The following is a 21195-nucleotide window of genomic DNA, read 5'->3' on the forward strand; positions in this document are numbered from 1 at the left end:
AGCCCCTGCCCCAGTGAGCTTACAATCTAAGGTCCCTATCACATTCCCATCAGTCCCTGCCCCAGTGAGCTTACAATCTAAGGTCCCTATCACATTCCCATCAGTCCCTGCCTCAGTAAGCTTACAATCTAAGGTCCCTATCACATTCCCATCAGTCCCTGCCCCAGTGAGCTTACAATCTAAGGTCCCTATCACATTCCCATCAGTCCCTGCCCCAGTGAGCTTACAATCTAAGGTCCCTATCACATTCCCATCAGCCCCTGCCCCAGTGAGCTTACAATCTAAGGTCCCTATCACATTCCCTTCAGTCCCTGCCCCAGTAAGCTTACAGTCGAAGGTCCCTATCACATTCCCATCAGCCCCTGCCCCAGAGGAGCTTACAATCTAAGGTCCCTATCACACACAACACTAGGGGCTGTTTTATCAGGAGCCAATGAATCTGCCTGTATGTTTGGGAGGAAACCCACAAACCCGAATGGATAGTGGCCATTACTGAGAGGCCACAGGTTGGACTGCCCTATCTATATGAATAGCTGGACCTGTCAGTACTAAGGATGGCTCAGTGTCTGAAACTTCCATTCCAATCTGGCACAGGGATGCTGGCAGTGGCTACCTGATACCAACCCTATTATATACTGTATTACAAACAAACATGGACAGAACAGATTATCTGCCTTGGCTTCTCAGCTACACTGGCATAGTTCTGCCATCATTTCATGTAACGGTTCCATTAGGAACAGCCTGCCCAGGATTATTTATCTATACACATCCGTTACTGATCTTCCTGCTGCCCACTGAGCTTGGATACAGACACACAAACGTGCGACATCTCTAAACTATAAATAGCACTTGGAGCTTGAGTAAAGGGCAAGTAAAGAGCGGCCCTCCAGCCGCTGATAAGCTGCAAATCCCAGTACTACAGGAAAGAAGTTTCTTTATAAGGGGGATGTGGTTTAACAAGGGCTGGAGATCCTGCGGATGTTACTTAACAAGAGCCAACAGTTGTCCTTAAATTAGGGCTACGCTGTGGTTAGCAGCTTGTAAAATCTATGGCACCGTCTGCCAAGGATCTGATTGCCAATGCTGTCTGGCCACATGTGGCAGGATCAAAAGGCACTCAGCATGCAAGGGGTTAACAAAAGCTCAAAGACCAGTGGTGTTGGTGGGGGTATTTAAGGGGATAGTGGTAGACCCGGACTGGCAATCTGTGGGTTCAGGCAAATGCCAGAGGGGCTGCTGTACGGTGCCATAGACAGTTGTTATTTATTTTGCTGGTGGGGGGGGCTGTTTGTGCCTCTGGGTACTGGGAATGCCAGGTCCTATTTTGGAATTCAAGTCCAGGTTTGGATAGTGGCACATTCTAGATTTTAAGAGGAATGTGCCACTATGGCTAGGTAAACCCTAATTGTTTCTTAGGTTTTCTATAGGTACCCCTCTTGGGTCGAACCATGACACATGTTGATGGAAAGCAGGCAGGATTCTGATAGGCTGGACTCACAATGCTGCTATACTTCTAACTGTGATGGGGATTGACATGGGAGCATGTTTGCTTCAGGAACACTACTATAGTTTATATAAATACCCCGCTGTGTAGCCCCGGGGGCAGCCATTCCTGCACTGGTACAGCTGGGGTGTTTGCTACAGAAACCCTACTATAGTGTATATAAATACCCTGCTGTGTAGCCCCGGGGGCAGCCATTCCTGCACTGGTACAGCTGGGGTGTTTGCTACAGAAACCCTACTATAGTTTATATAAATACCCCGCTGTGTAGCCCCGGGGGCAGCCATTCCTGCACTGGTACAGCTGGGGTGTTTGCTACAGAAACACTACTATAGTTTATATAAATACCCTGCTGTGTAGCCCCGGGGGCAGCCATTCCTGCACTGGTACAGCTGGGGTGTTTGCTACAGAAACCCTACTATAGTTTATATAATACCCCGCTGTGTAGCCCCGGGGGCAGCCGTTCCTGCACTGGTACCTATTACTGCCTTATTACGAGGGGGAATGTAGCTGGGCACCCAGGTTGCCGGCCCCTAAGACAATAGGGATCATCAGGAAGCATTGATTATAACACAGAAAGACAATGCAGGACAAGGAGAGGGATGGGGGGCGGCCAGGGCTCTAGCTGTTGGCAAGCTTATAAAGCAGAGCCAAAGGTTTCCCATTCCGGAATCACAAGACAGATTTGGTGACATTTCAGTGTAAATAACAAAGTCCTACATCAGCGCCCAATGCCCAGACCAAAAAATAAGAAAACTCCCATTAAGTTGCTGTCAGCTAAAAGATGGATTTTATTTTCCCGAAAGCTAATATTTTATATTTGCCTTTCTCTGGCTCAGTATCAGCAAGGTCCTTAGTGGGGCATTTTTTCAACCTCAGCATCTATGTTGCTAATAATGATCAACCTGTACTCTTCCTTCCCCAAGGCTGAACAAAGGATCATGGGAAAGGAGTGCAGGGAGGGCCCTAGACACTGGCTCCCCAGTCTTTCAACTTAAATTCACTTTCAGTATGATGTAGAGCGATATATTCCGAGACAATTTGCAATTGGTCTTCATTTTTTATTATTTGTAGTTTTTTTAGTTATTTCATTTTCAGTTCAGCAGCTCTCCAGTTTGGAGTTTCAGCAGCTATTTGGTTGCCAGGGTCCAAGTTACCTTAGCAACCAGGGAATGGTTTGGATGAGAGACTGGTATATTAATAGGAGGGGGAACGAATAAAAAAAGAAAGTTGCAAAAAATAACAATAACAATAAAACTGTAGCCTCACAGAGCAATAGTTTTTTTTATTTTTTGCTAATAGTTTCTGATTTCCTCTTCCTGCCCCAGGACCTGGGGTTTTTTGGATAAGGGATCTTTCTGTAATTTGGATCTCCATACCTTAAGTCACCTAAATAATTATTTAAATATCAAATAAACCCATAGGATCGTTTTGCACAATGCCATAATGGATCCCATTCCTGTATTATTCTTACTTTTAAATCCTTATATTTTTTATTCAGTCCCTCTCCTATTCATATTCCACTGCCTAGTTTCTAAGGTAAACAAGACCTTAGCAACCAGATAGCTGCTGAAATTCCACTGGAGAGCTGCTGAACAAAAAGCTAAATAACTGAAAAAAACACAAAAAAGAACAAATTGCAAATTGTCTCAGAATATCAATGTCTATGTCAAACTAAAGGTTAAGCTGAAAGTCTGATATTGGCATTATAAAACTGTTCAAAACCACTAAAACCAGTAAGTTCATGTGAACAGTTAAGCACATAGAGGAAAACTCTGAAGAACGTTACATGAGTTCATTTTTGGGTTTAGATCCTCTTTAAACTATCAGGAACCCACAATCTCATTTTAATTTGGTCCCCATAATCCCGCCTGCCCCAAAAAATTAAAAATGGGGGGGGTCAAAAAGTTGATCAATCCATTTTATTTGGGTCTCCTGTAAAAGGGGGGCAGTTAGAACACTTTAGAGTTGGACTGTGGTGTTTGGGGCCCACTAGGACCCAAGAGCCCATCACCCCCCACCATACCTGCACTTATGGTTGCCACAAACCAATCCCCTGCCCCGCAGATCTAGACTGGCAGGGGGACCAATGAAAGCTAGGGCCCAACTGGATTTTTCCCAGTGTACTACAGTTTCATTGTTCATTATCGTTCTTTTCAGCATTCTACTATTTATCTTCCAGCTTCTCATTCACCTCCACTGCCTGGTTGCTATGGTAAACTGGACCCTAGCAACCAGATAGCTGCTGAAAATCAAAACTGGAGAGCTACTGAGCAAAACATAAAAGAAAACAAAATGAAGACCCTATCTATATCATTCTTAAAGGCAAAATCATCAACAATTCACAGTGTTTTTCATTATTTGTCAATTCAGACAATGTTGTGCCCACAAGCAGATTGGCTGGCAGTGAGCACAGCATGAACAGACCCCCCCCCCCATACACATGCAGGTAGTTCTTACCTTTGGTGATGCTGAGAGTGTTGTCCCCACTGGCCACAAAGTCATACAGTGCAACAAAGAGGTTGGGGTCATTTTCACTTGGCCCGGACAGAAGATTCTCCTTGGAATTCCAACGCGCAGCTTCGCTCAGACCTTGAGGCTCGATGTCGGAAACTGTCGGTCTCTGCAAGGCTTCTGGGGAGCAAGCCAGGAGATGGAGCAGGAGGGGGAGAATAAAGAGAGAGAGAAGAGGGGAAAAAGTGTTAAAATTCCATGTATAAACGGCTAGCCATCTGTGTGTGCACTGGTTTTACGGCCCCGGTGCAACCGGTTTGTTTTTCAGGAGCCGAACTGCTGAATAGGATAACAGATGCGCTGTTTATGGTATGGGCCGGCGTGCGGGGTAAGGGGGCAGTCGGAAGCCAATGCCGACACATGACCCACTTGGAACTGCCCTATCTATAACAGAGTTGTATTAAAAAACCAGTAACACCAAAGTTGTTTAAAGTAAATTCAAATATAATGTACTGTTGCCCTGCACTGGTACAACTGGGGTGTTTGCTACAGAAATACTACTATAGTTTATATAAATACCCAGCTGTGTAGCCCCGGGGCAGCCATTCCTGCACTGGTACAGCTGGGGTGTTTGCTACAGAAACCCTACTATAGTTTATATAAATACCCCGCTGTGTAGCCCCGGGGGCAGCCATTCCTGCACTGGTACAGCTGGGGTGTTTGCTACAGAAACCCTACTATAGTTTATATAAATACCCTGCTGTGTAGCCCCGGGGGCAGCCATTCCTGCACTGGTACAGCTGGGGTGTTTGCTACAGAAACCCTACTATAGTTTATATAAATACCCCGCTGTGTAGCCCCGGGGCAGCCATTCCTGCACTGGTACAGCTGGGGTGTTTGCTACAGAAACCCTACTATAGTTTATATAAATACCCCGCTGTGTAGCCCCGGGGCAGCCATTCCTGCACTGGTACAGCTGGGGTGTTTGCTACAGAAACCCTACTATAGTTTATATAAATACCCCGCTGTGTAGCCCCGGGGGCAGCCGTTCCTGCACTGGTACAGCTGGGGTGTTTGCTACAGAAACCCTACTATAGTTTATATAGATACCCCGCAGTGTAGCCCCGGGGGCAGCCATTCCTGCACCGGTACAGCTGGGGTGTTTGCTACAGAAACCCTACTATAGTTTATATAAATACCCCGCTGTGTAGCCCCGGGGGCAGCCATTCCTGCACTGGTACAGCTGGGGTGTTTGCTACAGAAACCCTACTATAGTTTATATATATACCCCACTGTGTAGCCCCGGGGGCAGCCATTCCTGCACTGGTACAGCTGGGGTGTTTGTTACAGAAACCCTACTATAGTTTATACAAATACCCTGCTGTGTAGCCCCGGGGCAGCCATTCCTGCACTGGTACAGCTGGGGTGTTTGCTACAGAAACCCTACTATAGTTTATATAAATACCCTGCTCTGTAGCCCCGGGGGCAGCCATTCCTGCACTGGTACAGCTGGGGTGTTTGCTACAGAAACCCTACTATAGTTTATATAAATACCCCGCTGTGTAGCCCCGGGGGCAGCTATTCCTGCACTGGTACAGCTGGGGTGTTTGCTACAGAAACCCTACTATAGTTTATATAAATACCCTGCTGTGTAGCCCCGGGGGCAGCCATTCCTGCACTGGTACAGCTGGGGTGTTTGCTACAGAAACCCTACTATAGTTTATATAAATACCCTGCTCTGTAGCCCCGGGGGCAGCCATTCCTGCACTGGTACAGCTGGGGTGTTTGCTACAGAAACCCTACTATAGTTTATATAAATACCCCGCTGTGTAGCCCCGGGGGCAGCCATTCCTGCACCGGTACAGCTGGGGTGTTTGCTACAGAAACCCTACTATAGTTTATATAAATACCCCGCTGTGTAGCCCCGGGGGCAGCCATTCCTGCACTGGTACAACTGGGGTGTTTGCTACAGAAACCCTACTATAGTTTATATAAATACCCCGCTGTGTAGCCCCGGGGGTAGCCATTCCTGCACCGGTACAGCTGGGGTGTTTTCTACAGAAACCCTACTATAGTTTATATAAATACCCTGTTGTGTAGCCCCGGGGGCAGTTGTTCAAGCTGGAAAAAGGAGAAAAAGCCCAGGTTACATAGCAGACACCAGATCAGCTCTGTAGAATATAATGGGGCTTTTATCTGTTATCTGCTAAGTAACCTGTAACTTTTCTCCCATACATGGCTGCCCCACAGCAGCTTTGTTTATATAAACTATAGTAGGGTTTCTGAGGCAAGCACACCAGTAGTACCAGTGAAGAGCAACAGTGAATTATATTGTAATAACTTTTATACACTTATTTTTTGGCATTTCTGTTCCTTTAGCCCATATGGAGCCATTGGCACATGACTTACTGGATCGTTCAGCCCCTGTATAGTATCTGTACTGCTGGACACCAAGCCTGGTTGGCCTGTGTATGGCCACTTTAAGCCATTAATATATAGTGAGGTCCCTTGGTCACACTGTGCAGGGGGCAGTGAGTACAAAAGTAGCAGTATTCCAGGCTATGGAAGGATCCCATTGCCCCCAGCCCAGTGTGACTGACCAACAACTCTCCATGCCTAGGCACCATTAGGCTGGGGGGAATTTTAGAAAGGAGTAGGTACTGTAACACTGCTGGTTCTGCCTCCCGCAACAATGAATCAGAAGACAGACCTGGAGGAGGACCAATGCCTGCTACGATGCTTCCAGAGTAAAGGCCCCCCATACACGGTGAGATCCGCTCGCTTGGCGAGATTGCTAAGCGAGCGGATCTTCACCCGATATCCCCACCAACGGGGATAATAAAAAAAAAAATTAGATCGTTTGGCCCTGGGGCAAAACGATCAAATTATATTGGCGTCAATGGAGCAGTCGGTTCGGGGACCGCATCAACGAGCCGATGCGGTCCCCGATCCGACTAGGGGCAGGCCCCTCGTTTCTGCCCCTACATGGGCCGATTAGCTGCCGAATCGGTCCAAGGGGCCCATATCGGCAGCTACTATCGGCCCGTGTATGGGGACCTTAAGAACCAGAGACCAGAAAGGGACAGACAAACAGTGCTTTCAATAGCAATCACATTTATACATCACATTTACACATTGCTTTAAAGTTAGGAAAACAGATTTTGGGTGTACTTCCCCTTTAATTATCCTTTTGTGCCAGTGACATTTCTGCCAATGGATTCTGTAGGCGTATGAAATATTGCTGAACTGTATTTCCCTACATTGCCCAATCGGCAGACTGATCAGACAGTAGGAGAGGAGGCCCAGCTCTATTGGGTAGAACCTGCCGCCAGTATGGAGTCGGAGGGTAGGAAACAAGTTATTAATGGTATCCGGCAGCGCAACAGTAACAAACAGAACAATGGCAGGCTTCCTTTTGTTGTGTGAGAGGTGTAGGGCCGGGCACTGTAACCACTCGCGGCAGTGCTGAGCCCAACTGCGCAGCCAGGAAACCATTTGGGTCTCGCAGGAATATAATTATACTTTCCTTGCCGTTTAATGACACTTTTGCAGTATATTTATTTTTCCTAAATAGTCATTATGGCTGTTCAATTCACAGCTCAAATTGGGAGAGGAAAAATATATGTTTATTACAAAGCGCTGTGCCAACTCAGAAAGGAACCGGCCTTCTTCATGGGATACTGGCCAAGTGCTGCACTTAGCTTTAATGGTAAGGGGCCACTATATTTATATATGCTGCTATAATGTTATGGCATCTCTCTGTACAGGCTATGAGCAAACTTAGGGGGCTGTTCCTGCTGAATTGTGCTTAGTACAGGGGAACCCCTATGCTGCCATAGTTTTAATGTATCTCACTGTACAGGCTATGAGCAAACTTAGGGGGCTGTTCCTGCTGAATTGTGCTTAGTACAGGGGAACGCCTATGCTGCCATAGTTTTATGGTATCTCTCTGTACAGGCTATGAGCAAACTTAGGGGGCTGTTCCTGCTGAATTGTGCTTAGTACAGGGGAATCCCTATGCTGCCATAGTTTTATGGTATCTCTCTGTACAGGCTATGAGCAAACTTAGGGGGCTGTTCCTGCTGAATTGTGCTTAGTACAGGGGAATCCCTATGCTGCCATAGTTTTATGGTATCTCTCTGTACAGGCTATGAGCAAACTTAGAGGGCTGTTCCTGCTGAATTGTGCTTAGTACAGGGGAATCCCTATGCTGCCATAGTTTTATGGTATCTCTCTGTACAGGCAATGAGCAAACTTAGGGGACTGTTCCTGCTGAATTGTGCTTAGTACAGGGGAATCCCTATGTGCCATAGTTTTATGGTATCTCTCTGTACAGGCTATGAGCAAACTTAGGGGACTGTTCCTGCTGAATTGTGCTTAGTACAGGGGAATCCCTATGCTGCCATAGTTTTATGGTATCTCTCTGTACAGGCTATGAGCAAACTTAGAGGGCTGTTTCTGCAGAATTAGGCTTTGATCACTGCAGCTTTTCCCATGGAAAGACAGGAACGGATGCAGTTCATTTCTAACTGACTGTAGGCCAATGCACCGTAACTACCTTATGACAGTCCCCTGGAAACAGGGCCCCTCTGTGTTTTCAGCAATAATCCGGGGTGTTATTATTTTCAATGAGAAGAAACCAACAGCGATCTGCAAAGTTTTACAGACAAAGTAGCGGCAAGCAAAACAGCCGGCGCAGCCCCCGGGGCTAGCCACAAGCATGATATGCGGCCTAACATCTGCTGTTCTGTAGTCGGAACAACAGTCACTTCCCATGAGATCCTATTCCAAATTTTATAAAGAAAACAAAACCAGAGCCGCCGCGCATCACTAATAACGTGGAAACAGCGAGGAAAGGAACGCGACACTTATTGGATAAGGCAGGAAGAGGAAACCGTCACTGGGCTTTGTTCCCTACATATAGAAACACACGTACATAGTCATGTGGCGCGGCCTGGGGCTACGTGCATGGGGTGCCTGGGCAGTACAGACATGCCCTGAATAGAACGTATACATATATATGCCTGTTAAAGGGGAAGTAAAGCCAAAAATAAAATGTTGCCTATCAGAAGAAAATTTAATTCTAAGCAACTCCCCAATATCCACTTATTGCTCATTCTCGCTGGGTTTGTAATTATGTGCAAAAGGCAATGCCTTATCTGTTTGTTACTGTCTGTCTGGCTGTTTATATTCTCTGCACCACCGCTTCTGACTCCTGAAATAGTATGGCAGAAGCCAGCTGATTAACAGACCCGAAGGCAAACAGATTTCTGCTATATTGTTTCAAGAGTCAGACCCAGAGAATGGGATGGGACAGACACAGTGACAGTTACACATAACTATAAACCCAGTGAGAATGAGGAATGAATGGATATTGGGAAGTTGTATCAGGAGTCAGAACCAGCAGTGCAGAGAAGGGAAAGGGACAGACACAGTGACAGTTACACATAACTATAAACCCAGTGAGAATGAGGAATGAATGGATATTGGGAAGTTGTATCAGGAGTCAGAACCAGCAGTGCAGAGAAGGGAAAGGGACAGACACAGTGACAGTTAAACATAACTATAAACCCAGTGAGAATGAGGAATGAATGGATATTGGGAAGTTGTATCAGGAGTCAGAACCAGCAGTGCAGAGAAGGGAAAGGGACAGACACAGTGACAGTTACACATAACTATAAACCCAGTGAGAATGAGGAATGAATGGATATTGGGGAGTGGTATCAGGAGTCAGAACCAGCAGTGCAGAGAAGGGAAAGGGACAGACACAGTGACAGTTAAACATAACTATAAACCCAGTGAGAATGAGGAATGAATGGATATTGGGAAGTTGTATCAGGAGTCAGAACCAGCAGTGCAGAGAAGGGAAAGGGACAGACACAGTGACAGTTACACATAACTATAAACCCAGTGAGAATGAGGAATGAATGGATATTGGGAAGTTGTATCAGGAGTCAGAACCAGCAGTGCAGAGAAGGGAAAGGGACAGACACAGTGACAGTTAAACATAACTATAAACCCAGTGAGAATGAGGAATGAATGGATATTGGGAAGTTGTATCAGGAGTCAGAACCAGCAGTGCAGAGAAGGGAAAGGGACAGACACAGTGACAGTTACACATAACTATAAACCCAGTGAGAATGAGGAATGAATGGATATTGGGGAGTGGTATCAGGAGTCAGAACCAGCAGTGCAGAGAAGGGAAAGGGACAGACACAGTGACAGTTACACATAACTATAAACCCAGTGAGAATGAGGAATGAATGGATATTGTGAAGTTGTATCAGGAGTCAGAACCAGCAGTGCAGAGAAAGGGACAGACACAGTGACAGTAGTTGAATTACAGTTCCTATCATACTCTCCCCAGCAGAGGTTGTTAGACTATAAGGCGCGAGTGCACTGTGCAAAGTGAATTTTGGACACAAGTTGCAAATTTTGATGATAATGATTCGTTTTTTGTGGCCTCAATATGTCTTTGCAGCAATGTGTAATTTTATATTTTACTTTCTTAAGGCAACATTTTATTTTTGTGTTTACTTCCCCTTTAAGGTAGCCACACATAGGACAATGTTTAGGATATTTGACTAAAGGTGCCCATACACGGCCCTCTGTCCCTGATTCAGTAGCTTATTGGCCCGTGTATGGCCACTAACGACGGGCACTAAATCGTCCAGATCTCGATCAGTTCGGCTCGTTGATGCGGGCCCATCTTTCTAATTTGTTTGTTTGGCCTATCTGTGACAGTCCAGGGCCAGGGGCAGTACCAGGCACTACTGTGGCCTATCTGTGACAGACCAGGGCCCGGGGCAGTACCAGGCACTACTGTGGCCTATCTGTGACAGACCAGGGCCCGGGGCAGTACCAGGCACTACTGTGGCCTATCTGTGACAGTCCAGGGCCCGGGGCAGTACCAGGCAGTACTGTGGCCTATCTGTGACAGTCCAGGGCCCGGGGCAGTACCAGGCACTACTGTGGCCTATCTGTGACAGCCCAGGGCCCGGGGCAGTATCAGGCACTACTCTTGCCTATTTGTGACAGCCCAGGGCCCCGGGGCAGTACCAGGCACTACTGTGGCCTATCTGTGACAGCCCAGGGCCCCGGGGCAGTACCAGGCACTACTGTGGCCTATTTGTGACAGCCCAGGGCCCCGAGGCAGTACCAGGCACTACTGTGGCCTATTTGTGACAGCCCAGGGCCACTACTGTGGCCTATCTGTGACAGCCCAGGGCAGCACCAAGCACTACTGTGGCCTATTTGTGACAGCCCAGGGCCCTGGGGCAGTACCAGGCACTACTGTGGCCTATTTGTGACAGCCCAGGGCCAAGGGGCAGTACCAGGCACTACTGTGGCCTATTTGTGACAGCCCAGGGCCCCGGGGCAGTACCAGGCACTACTGTGGCCTATTTGTGACAGCCCAGGGCCCCGGGGCAGTACCAGGCACTACTGTGGCCTATTTGTGACAGCCCAGGGCACGGGGGCAGTACCAGGCACTACTGTTGCCTATTTGTGACAGCCCAGGGCCCCGGGGCAGTACCAGTCACTACTGTGGCCTATTTGTGACAGCCCAGGGCACGGGGGCAGTACCAGGCACTACTGTTGCCTATTTGTGACAGCCCAGGGCCCCGGGGCAGTACCAGGCAGTACTTTATAATGCACACAGCCTGTCCCTTTATCTCTAGAACTGAAGGAGGTCAGGATAATTGCCTTTCTGAGTGCCTGGGGGGGAACAAGAAGAATAATTTCCAGATGAAGCCGCCAGTTCAGCGGCGCAGGTGAAATGACCTCTGGCCTCCCTTTTGCGATGGCTTTCTCTGCTCCTCTAATAATAATTCCTATGGCATTCCCATAATCACTATTTCCGTCTCCCCGGGTGCTGAAATAGTTAATGAGAACAGCAGGCTCTCTCTCCCCCCCCCCCTTTCTGCCAATAATGGAACGAGCCTACATAATAGCCAAATCTCTCGAGTGAAGCCAATAATTTCAATGAAGGAAATCACGTCCGAGTTAATGAAAATGATTAACACAATATTCCTGTTTATGCGCAGCCGACCCCGCCACGGCGATTTGGTTCCGCTGCCGATAATAAGCGCTCGCACAGACAAAAAAAAAAGGGAGAAATTGGACAAATAGTGATGTTTTGCAATAAGCGCCGGAGGGAGAGTAAACAGAAAACTTTCTGTCAAGCGTTGCTGGGAGGCGGGGCTTGGGGCTGCGGGGAGGCGGGGCTTGGGTGTGCGGGAAAGCAACTGGTAGCGCCACTTGCACTTTGCCATATTTAAAGGGGATATAAACCCAAATATAAAAAGTTGCCTAATGACAGAAAATCCAATTCAAACCAACTTCTCAATATCAATTCATCCCTCGCGGTCACTGGTTACAAAGCTATCGGTAACTGTATTCGCTCATTATGCTCTGCAAGAAGTAATTGAGACAATTTGCAATTGGTTTTCATTTTTTTTGCTTTGTGTTCAGATGCTCTCCCAGTTTGGTAATTCAGCAGCTATCTGGTTGCTAGGGTCTTGCTTACCGTAGCAACCAGGCACTGGTTTTAAATTTGACACTGAAATATAAATAGTAGAGGGGCTGAATAGAAAGATAAGTAATAAAAAGTAATATTAACAATAAATTGCAGCCTCGCAGAGCAATCGATTTAACTATAAAAAAAATATAAGCAATGAAGACCAACTGCAAAGCTGCTAGGAATAGGACATTCTATAACATACTTAAAGTTAATGCAAAGGTGAACCATCAATTTAAGTTGGCCAAATTGACCAATTTGGCCAAAGTCAGCAATGTATTGGCCTGTGTATGGGGCCCCCCACCAAGGGGTCTGCCTGCATGATATCTGACCAAGAATGGACAGGATATCGATTGGGCAGGGTTAATGTTTCCATCCTAGGAGAAAATTGGTGTGTGAATGTGGTCCTCATCTGATGGGCCTGTAGGCCCCCAGGCCAATGATTGGATCAGTCCAATTTGGCCCTATGTGTGGGTGGCCAAACTGGGCCCAGGTTTGTTAAGATGCGTGAGTGGGTGCTGCCACACTGCTTGCCTAGGCTGGGGCACTTTCCATAGGGAGCAAAGGCCCGAGACAGTAAATGCATGGGTGAGGACCCTCAATTGGGTCCTAAGCTGTATATGGTAACTTGGGCCCCCTGAGAAAAAGTTCAAGAAACCGTGGCCTTGGACAAGGCAAACAATATGGCTGCTGCCACTCGCACGTATAAACAAACAGAACCCGATGGCTTTGTGGGTATAACAGAAGGTTTCCAGGCCTTTGGCTACTCCATCTGTTGCCCCCCATGGGAGAGAGTGGGTTATAGAATGGATTCTTCCTTCCGTGACGCAAGTGGAACAGTAAAACTGCAGCCTGAGGACACCAGAAGAAGTGAAAAATAAACTTGCGGTGGAGCGGGGGCCGAGGGGAAGGCGGGCAAGTTGGCAGTGGGACTTAGTTCCCACAGGTGGAGTGCCAGCCCCAGATGACAGCAATCCTCGAGGGGCACTACCTATCGACCCCCCATCTCCAGGAACCCCATGATCAGCCATTCCTAAGCAAACGCATGACAGGATGTGGGAAATGCTATAAAAATGTATTTTTTTTTGGCCAGAAAACGCCCAACATCGGGTCGAGTGGTTGTTTTTTGAACTTTGGGCCAGCTGAGGATGCTGGGAGTGGTAGTGACACAAGCTGCACGGGGTTAATTAACCCCTTTGTTGCTAGGCCGTCCCAGCTAGCCAGCGCCAGGCAAGCCTGAATGTTTATGTAATCCTTGCCTGGAGCGAGGGGGGAAGCAGCCTTCATCTAATCTGTGCTGAGGCCTAGGAGAAGGGGATTAGAGATTGGAGCACTCCAGCTGGCTGCGGCCAAATCCTGGGCCAGTGGAACCCCCTCCTTTCTGCCTCCGCCCAACCCCTTTTCCCCACTGACACCCCCTTATCTCACCTTCGAGATAGCAGCTGGAGGACGAGGAGAGCCCTTTCTTGGATTTGCAACCCACCAACTTCAAGCAGATTTCCAACATTTTCATGTGTTGCATGCAGGATGCGCCCGCTCCCTTCTGCTGCCTCCTGCACTTTTTCTTCCCTTCCCCACCCTCCAGCATGCGAGGAGAAGACCAGCTCGGGTCAGGCCACTTGGCCCTGGTCGATTCCAAGTCTGTTTGACGCACTTGGGCTGTGGTTCACTCCCCTCCTTTATGGAACTGGAAAGCAGCAAAAGCCAAAGAGAAGCAAAGAAGCCCAAGGCCCCCGGCTCGGAGAGGCTCTCTGATGCTTTGGGTGGCAGGGATTCACGCCACCGACCCCTGGGGGTCAATCTCACCCATTTTTATAGGAGGGGGGGTCCCGGAGGCAGAAAAGTGTAACTTGGGTACTCTTCAGGCTAAGTTCTTGCAGAACGGTGGGACTCCTCCGCTGCTCATTCTCTCAGTCCATTAGGCAGGCTGTGTTAGGCAGGGAGAGCTGCTTACGTTAGACTGCCAACAAAGGGCCCCCTTCATGCTCTGGCTGCCTCTAGTGATGACATCCGAGGTCTGGCAACGCCTACATATGCACAGAGCATTGTTAACCCTGTCCTGGATGCTCAGCCCTCCAGCCTGACGAACTCTCTCCCAATATCCCAGGCTGAAAGTTAGTGGGGAGACTTGTAATTCAGCTCTGATTGATGGCTCTGGTTATGGGGACCTCAGACTCCCCCCATCTCTGCATAAGATATACAGGGGGATACTGTGCACAGCACTGAGTACAATAGCTATTTGCACACAGAAAACGATAAGGGGATATTTGGGCTGAACTGGAATAATGATTACTAATAAGGTGATTTCCATGCATTTTGTATGGTGGCCCTTGAGAGATAATATTGCTAATAGATCCAGATCGTTCCAAGTTTTTAATGATAAAAAACGCCTGCCTCCTGTAGTGCCCTGGCTGGCAGCATTATAGATATATCTGGTTCTGCAATACATTTAGTATCCTCCTAAAACCCATCCTGGTCTTCAGCAGATCTAGGACTAAGCCAGGTAGATACCTGCATGGGTCTGTACCCCCCCCACCCTGCTATACCCCCTTCCCAGACCTGCAACCCAAACCTATCCACAATGAGTTAAATTACCTTCCAACCCTGTAACCCAGGAAAACCGGAAGTGATGTCACCGTGGGCCGAAAGTGACATGAATCCGGAGGCAGATCAACCAGTTAAGGGCAACTAAATAGCATTACCATTGGAGGTGGGAGAGCAAGAATACTTGCTCACTAGAGCAGGCTACCCAACCAGGATTTGGACTGCAAAGTCCTAATCTGCTCAGCAAGGCCTGAGTAACCATCTTTCCTTGTGGCGGGTATATATGCTGTACTACCTTCCCTATTAGAGAGGTGAGATAATGGAATCTCAAGCAGAAGAAAGCTTACACACACAGTTTACAGCAGAACAATGAGGAATTCTCATTCATATATTAATGAACTATGGAACTTATGAGTTTCAGGAACATTCTCCAGCCAAATCCGAAATAATCTATATGCCAGCCAATGCATTCTTCTAGGCACAGGAGCAGTAGGAGGTGGGTTACCTTGATCAGTTACGGCAGGGATGGTCATTCAAAAGCCCAGCCTGAAGGTCACTAGGGGTTAGATTTGGGTGTGATATATCTCTATTGTAACTAATTTAGAATGGTTGATAAACTGATATTTTCCTGTGTCTGTAGCCATTACATGAGCTAAAGGTGGCCATACACGGGCCGACTATAGCTGCCGATATCGGTCCCTTGGACCGATTCGGCAGCTAATCGGCCCGTGTATGGGGAGAGCAGAGCGGCCTGGCCGACCGATATCTGGCCTGAAATTGGCCAGATCTCGATCGGCCAGGTTAGAAAATCTGGTTGGATCGGGGACCGCATCGGCTCGTTGATGCGGTCCCCGATCCGACTGCCACATTGCCACCCACATAATCCGATCGTCTGGCCCCAGGGCCAAACGATCGGATTATTATTTTTTTTTACCTAAATGGTCCCCGATATCGCCCACCCGTAGGTGGGGATATCGGGGGAAGATCCGCTCGCTTGGCGACATCGCCAAGCGAGCGGATCTGCTCGTGTATGGCCACCTTTAGTGGGCCCTGACCCAAGACTGAATGGGCAAGGGTGCCCCTGACCAAAGGATGGACCTTCAAGCGGTGACATGACCAAAGGATGGACCTTTATGGGGGCTTGAAATAAAACAAAAAGCTTTGACAACTACTTTTTTACAGCAATAGGCTTAATTCTTTGCCATGGGTTATCAAACTTGAGTACCTGGTTCTAATCCCAGCATCAACTCTTTGTGACCCTCAATTAGCCACTAAAATACACCAACAACAACGCACAGGGCTTGTAATATATTGGATACAAGTCCACATTGCATTAAACCCATTGTACTGCATGTTACTCCACAGTACAGCTCCGGTGAGGGCCACAAAGTAGGCCCTAACACCAATACTCCTGCCCCTAAAGTACTTCTTTGAAGCCGTAGACTTGAACCGATTGTTGCAACCAGTGCTACTATCACTGTCAATAAATAAGGTGTAATTGGAAGTAAAATGGATGGTTTGGGATATGAGAATTCCTGGCCTAGAAGGTCCATGCAGATATGTTCATCAGCCAAGGCCTGCATTCTGCATCACAACGGACCACCACTCACAATTTAAGTGCCTTCATTTTCTGTTTAAATGCTGCTGGGGTTTAACCAAGCTACCAGAATAACACAAGTCTCACCTGTAAAAGAAACCCTATGGAGAAGACTGAAGTAAAAAAAAAAAAAAAATGGTTGTCATAAAGAAGAAAGCAATCTAACACTGTTGGCCATTTAGAAAGGAACTAGGGCACAAACTACTTACATCTCCTGCTGTAAGCTTTAGGCACTTCCACAAGTCATAAGGTTAATACCTACACTTAAGCTGACTCTAGGGCTGTAACAATAGTAGCAGAAGTCAACAACAGCTGATTGAGAGGGCTGAAGGGTACCCCAGGAGTAGAGAGGGTCCAGTAACCCAACATGGCTGACAGATAGTGAACTGCCTCTTGAAACAGATCCTTGTGAAATATCCTCATAGTAACACAAGGATGTTGGGCTAGGGAACAGGTTTCTTTTCCTATAACAATGCATTACGTTCTGTCCTTTGGTATACTGTGTGCAGATGGTCCTTTCCCCTCCACAGAATATTTCTACTTCCTTCGTCTTCTCCTTGTCCAACTGCCTTCAAATCAAATCACTTTTATTGTCACATCATATTACTGGTACACTGGTACAGTACATGCGAGTGAAATTCTTGTGTGCAAGCTTCACAAAGCAGCAGTGGAGTACAATATATAGAATAAATATGCACATGAGTAGGCATTTACTGTATAACGTATGTACAAAATATAAGAATGAGTGCACATGAATACTGTCCTAGTGTTGCTTCACCTTCTCCTACCATGGCCATCTTTTCCTACCTTCTCCAATTTGTCCTGCAATGGCCATCTTCTACCTTTTTCATCTTGCCCTACTATGGACATCTTCTATTACCTTCTCCTACCATCTCCATTGTTTCTTACTATGGTCTCCCACCATCGACTATTATGGTAATCTTTTCTTACTATGGTCATCTTCTCCTACCTTCTACTATTATGGTCATCTTCATCTTCTCCTACCTTCTACTATTATGGTCATCTTTTCTTACTATGGTCATCTTCTCCTACCTTCTACTATTATGGTCATCTTTTCCATTTTCTATTACTATACTCATTTTCTCCTACCTTTTCCATCTTGTTCTACTGTGGCCATCTTCTCCTACCTTGTGCATCTTGTCCTACAAAAGTCATCTTCTTCTACCCTTTTCATCTTGTCCTACTATGGTTATTCTGTCCTACCTTCTTATCTTGTTCTAATACAAGTTAGACAAGTTAGGCAGGTTATGGTTGAACGTGATGGACGTACGTCTTTTTTTAACCTAACTTACTATGTTACTATGTTACATAGGAGTATATTTATTATAATGTGTACGCCAACATCACCGGCCTTTGTAACCAATCAGATTTTTGCATTGGTTTTCCAACTTGTAGTTCAATATGCCCGATATTCTACTCCACTCTTTTTACCAACAATGGCTGCTCTTTGGGGACCTCAATGGCTCCCAACGGAGGTGGCATTAAACAACAAGGGGTTCCTTGGGGAGTGTTGGGTAACAAGAAAACAGACCAGATTCAAATTTTGTACCAGGGACCTCTGGTTTCTGTGTACAAATTACAACAACTTCAGTAGAACGCCCATTGCTGTTAGACTGGCCCCAAAACATCTAAAAAACACATTTCTAGAGGAATTGAAAGACCCAATGGGTGGTCGTAAAAAGCAATCATGTAGAAATAAAAAACCCAAGGAAATGTTCCGGCAGTTCCGGCATACTGGATGCGAAGCAGACTACTAATCAGTGCTGCGATGAAGCACACTCACAGTGCAAACATTGAATATACTCTTAATGATGTTCTACTGGTGACAAGAGAAGGGAACAGTCGTAATTCAACATGAATGAAAATTAGGCTAACTATATAGAGACGCAGCGGGGCACAGCAGCAGGATATAGAGAGGCAGAAAGAGAAAATTATTAATGTCACATTACAGATCCCTTGTTACAACTCACCTAGAATTCTCCATTCTGCTTAAAATCCATTGCTTACATCTTTTACAGTTATTTTCCAAAAGCGTTTAGTCTCTGAAAGCAAGGCCTTGAGCGCATTAATTCTGCCTGTAAGGTTATACTGTACCGAGGGGGTGGTTTGGGCAGAGTTTTAATAAGAGAAAACCTGTAATTTGGCCAACTAATGCCATATTGGATCAGGACCAGGGAACAGTAGCCACTTTCAATCTAATCAAGGCCGGCAATTCATGAAAACCCATACCTATACTTGCAGTTTGTTCTGCCATTACTCAAGAATGAAATTAAGGGGTTCTATTCATTTTTTTTAGCAACCAATGATGAGTTAGTTTTATACTGGTCTAGCGCAGTTTAAATAATAAAAGGAGCCGTGTTATGGGTTACTAGACCAGGGCAACCCCCTATGTGGTCGAATTGTTTTCAGAACAGCCACTGACCTACAGTTTAAGGTACAGGTATGGGACCTGTTATCCAGAATGCTCGAGACCTGGGGATCTTAATAATTTGGATCTCCATAGCTTAAGTCTGCTAAAAATCATTTAAATATTAAATAAACCCAATAGGGCTGTTCTGCCCCCAATAAGGGGTAATTATATCTTAGTTGGGATCAAGTACAGGTACTGTTTTATTATTACAGAGAAAAGGGAATCATTTAACCATTAAATAAACCCAATAGGGCTGTTCTGCCCCAATAAGGGGTAATTATATCTTAGTTGGGATCAAGTACAGGTACTGTTTTATTATTACAGAGAAAAGGGAATCATTTAACCATGAAATAAACCCAATAGGACTGTTCTGCCCCCAATAAGGGGTAATTATATCTTAGTTGGGATCAAGTACAGGTACTGTTTTATTATTACAGAGAAAAGGGAATCATTTAACCATTAAATAAACCCAATAGGGCTGTTCTGCCCCCAATAAGGGGTAATTATATCTTAGTTGGGATCAAGTACAGGTACTGTTTTATTATTACAGAGAAAAGGGAATCATTTAACCATGAAATAAACCCAATAGGGCTGTTCTGCCCCAATAAGGGGTAATTATATCTTAGTTGGGATCAAGTACAGGGATTGTTTTATTATTACAGAGAAAAGGGAATCATTTAACCATTAAATAAACCCAATAGGGCTGTTCTGCCCCCAACAAGGGGTAATTATATCTTAGTTGGGATCAAATACAAGGTTCTGTTTTATAATTACAGAGAAAAATGAATCATTTTTAAAAATTAGAATTATTTCCTTATAATGGAGTCTATGGGAAATAGCCTTTCCGTAATTCAGAACTTTCTGGATAACGGGTTTCTAGATAAGGGATCCCATACCTGTATATCCAATATTACAGTCTAGCTTGGGAATAGTGATAAGTAGGTCAAAAGTTTTTAAGTCCAAAACAGACCCAAACCTGACGCTCCCCGAATCTGTGCAAAGTCCTCTTAAACCTTATAACCTCCGCTCTGATGCTTCTACGTTGGCAGAATCAGCCTTCAAAGGGGAGGGGTCTGCGCCATTACATCAAAAAAGGGGAGGTGCTCTATTGGAAGTTTGAAAATTTTGGGACCCACAACAAAGGCTGAGGACTTATATCCAGGTTGCGGAAATAAAAATGGAGAATAGAACTAATTGCTGCAATTAAATGACATCACCACTAAAGATTTATTATACCATTGCTAAACACCATTTATAAGAAATTATTGAACAGGATAAAGAAAAGAACATGTAGCAGCATTAAGTCTGTAAGTATGTGCTCTCCTATACGAATACTCCTTTATGAACTTATATATGAGCTTGAATTGTAAATTAATTCAGAGTTAGTTACGCGCCTGGGAAAATTATTTCTCAGCACCGGTAGGGTAAAAAGTGGCATTTGCAAGAGTAATGTGCTCCAGGCAGCTGTGAAATAATTAATACCTTTTAATAAACCACAACTGGCTTTTTAAATGAACAATTCCCTTTAATTAAAATGTGGTTGTCTGCAGACTGTGGGATTTTAGATGTCCTTTTCCCTTCGTTGTAAAAGAGGTTTTGCATGTTTTTGCATCAAAATACCATTAAAAGTAAATATGAATTAGCAAAACAATAAGCATGCTGGGAAATGTAGTCGAGTAAGAGATGGAGCTACTCTACCTACTTTACAGTTGTCTTTAAAACGATGCAGTGGGGGGATAATAGCCTCTGGGAAGGGACTGGGGCTGTGGGATAGCAGGTATAGTAGGGAGAGATGGTGCCTATAGTAGCAGTAGGGGGATAATAGTCTCTGGGAAGGGACTGGGGCTGTGGGATAGCAGGTATAGTAGGGAGAGATGGTGCCTATAGTAGCAGTGGGGGGGATAATAGCCTCTGGGAAGGGACTGGGCTGTGGGATAAGCAGGTATAGTAGGGAGAGATGGTGCCTATAGTAGCATGTGGGGGGATAATAGCCTCTGGGAAGGGCCTGGGCTGTGGGATAGGCAGGTATATGTAGGCGAGAGATGGTGCCTATAGTAGCATCAGTAAGGGGATTAATAGCCTTTGGGAAGGGACTGGGGCTGTGGGATAGCAGTATAGTAGGGAGAGATGGTGCCTATAGTAGCAGTGGG

The 21195-nt window shown here is 46.0% G+C and overlaps 1 protein-coding gene across 5 annotated transcripts in view; it reads right to left on the reverse strand.

The window, feature by feature from the left end:
- abl1 (ABL proto-oncogene 1, non-receptor tyrosine kinase) overlaps window positions 1-21195 on the reverse strand; it is a 108451-nt gene that overhangs the window by 28896 nt on the left and 58360 nt on the right. For 2 of the 5 annotated variants that reach the window (XR_001171579.3, XM_002936182.5), the window contains exons 1-2: window positions 13902-14462; window positions 3962-4135 (exon numbers count right to left, since the gene is read on the reverse strand). Coding sequence is in view for 4 of the 5 variants with exons in the window: in XM_002936182.5 (XP_002936228.2) it covers window positions 3962-4135; window positions 13902-14061 (334 nt within the window). In the remaining variant the exon portion in view is untranslated. Of the gene's footprint in view, window positions 1-3961; window positions 4136-13901; window positions 14463-21195 lie in introns of those variants that run through there. The other 3 variants (XM_004916674.4, XM_004916676.4, XM_004916675.4) reach the window with 3 other exon arrangements.

This window comes from Xenopus tropicalis, chromosome 8 (genome assembly GCF_000004195.4).
Source record: "Xenopus tropicalis strain Nigerian chromosome 8, UCB_Xtro_10.0, whole genome shotgun sequence".
In the NCBI taxonomy this organism is placed as follows: domain Eukaryota; kingdom Metazoa; phylum Chordata; class Amphibia; order Anura; family Pipidae; genus Xenopus; species Xenopus tropicalis.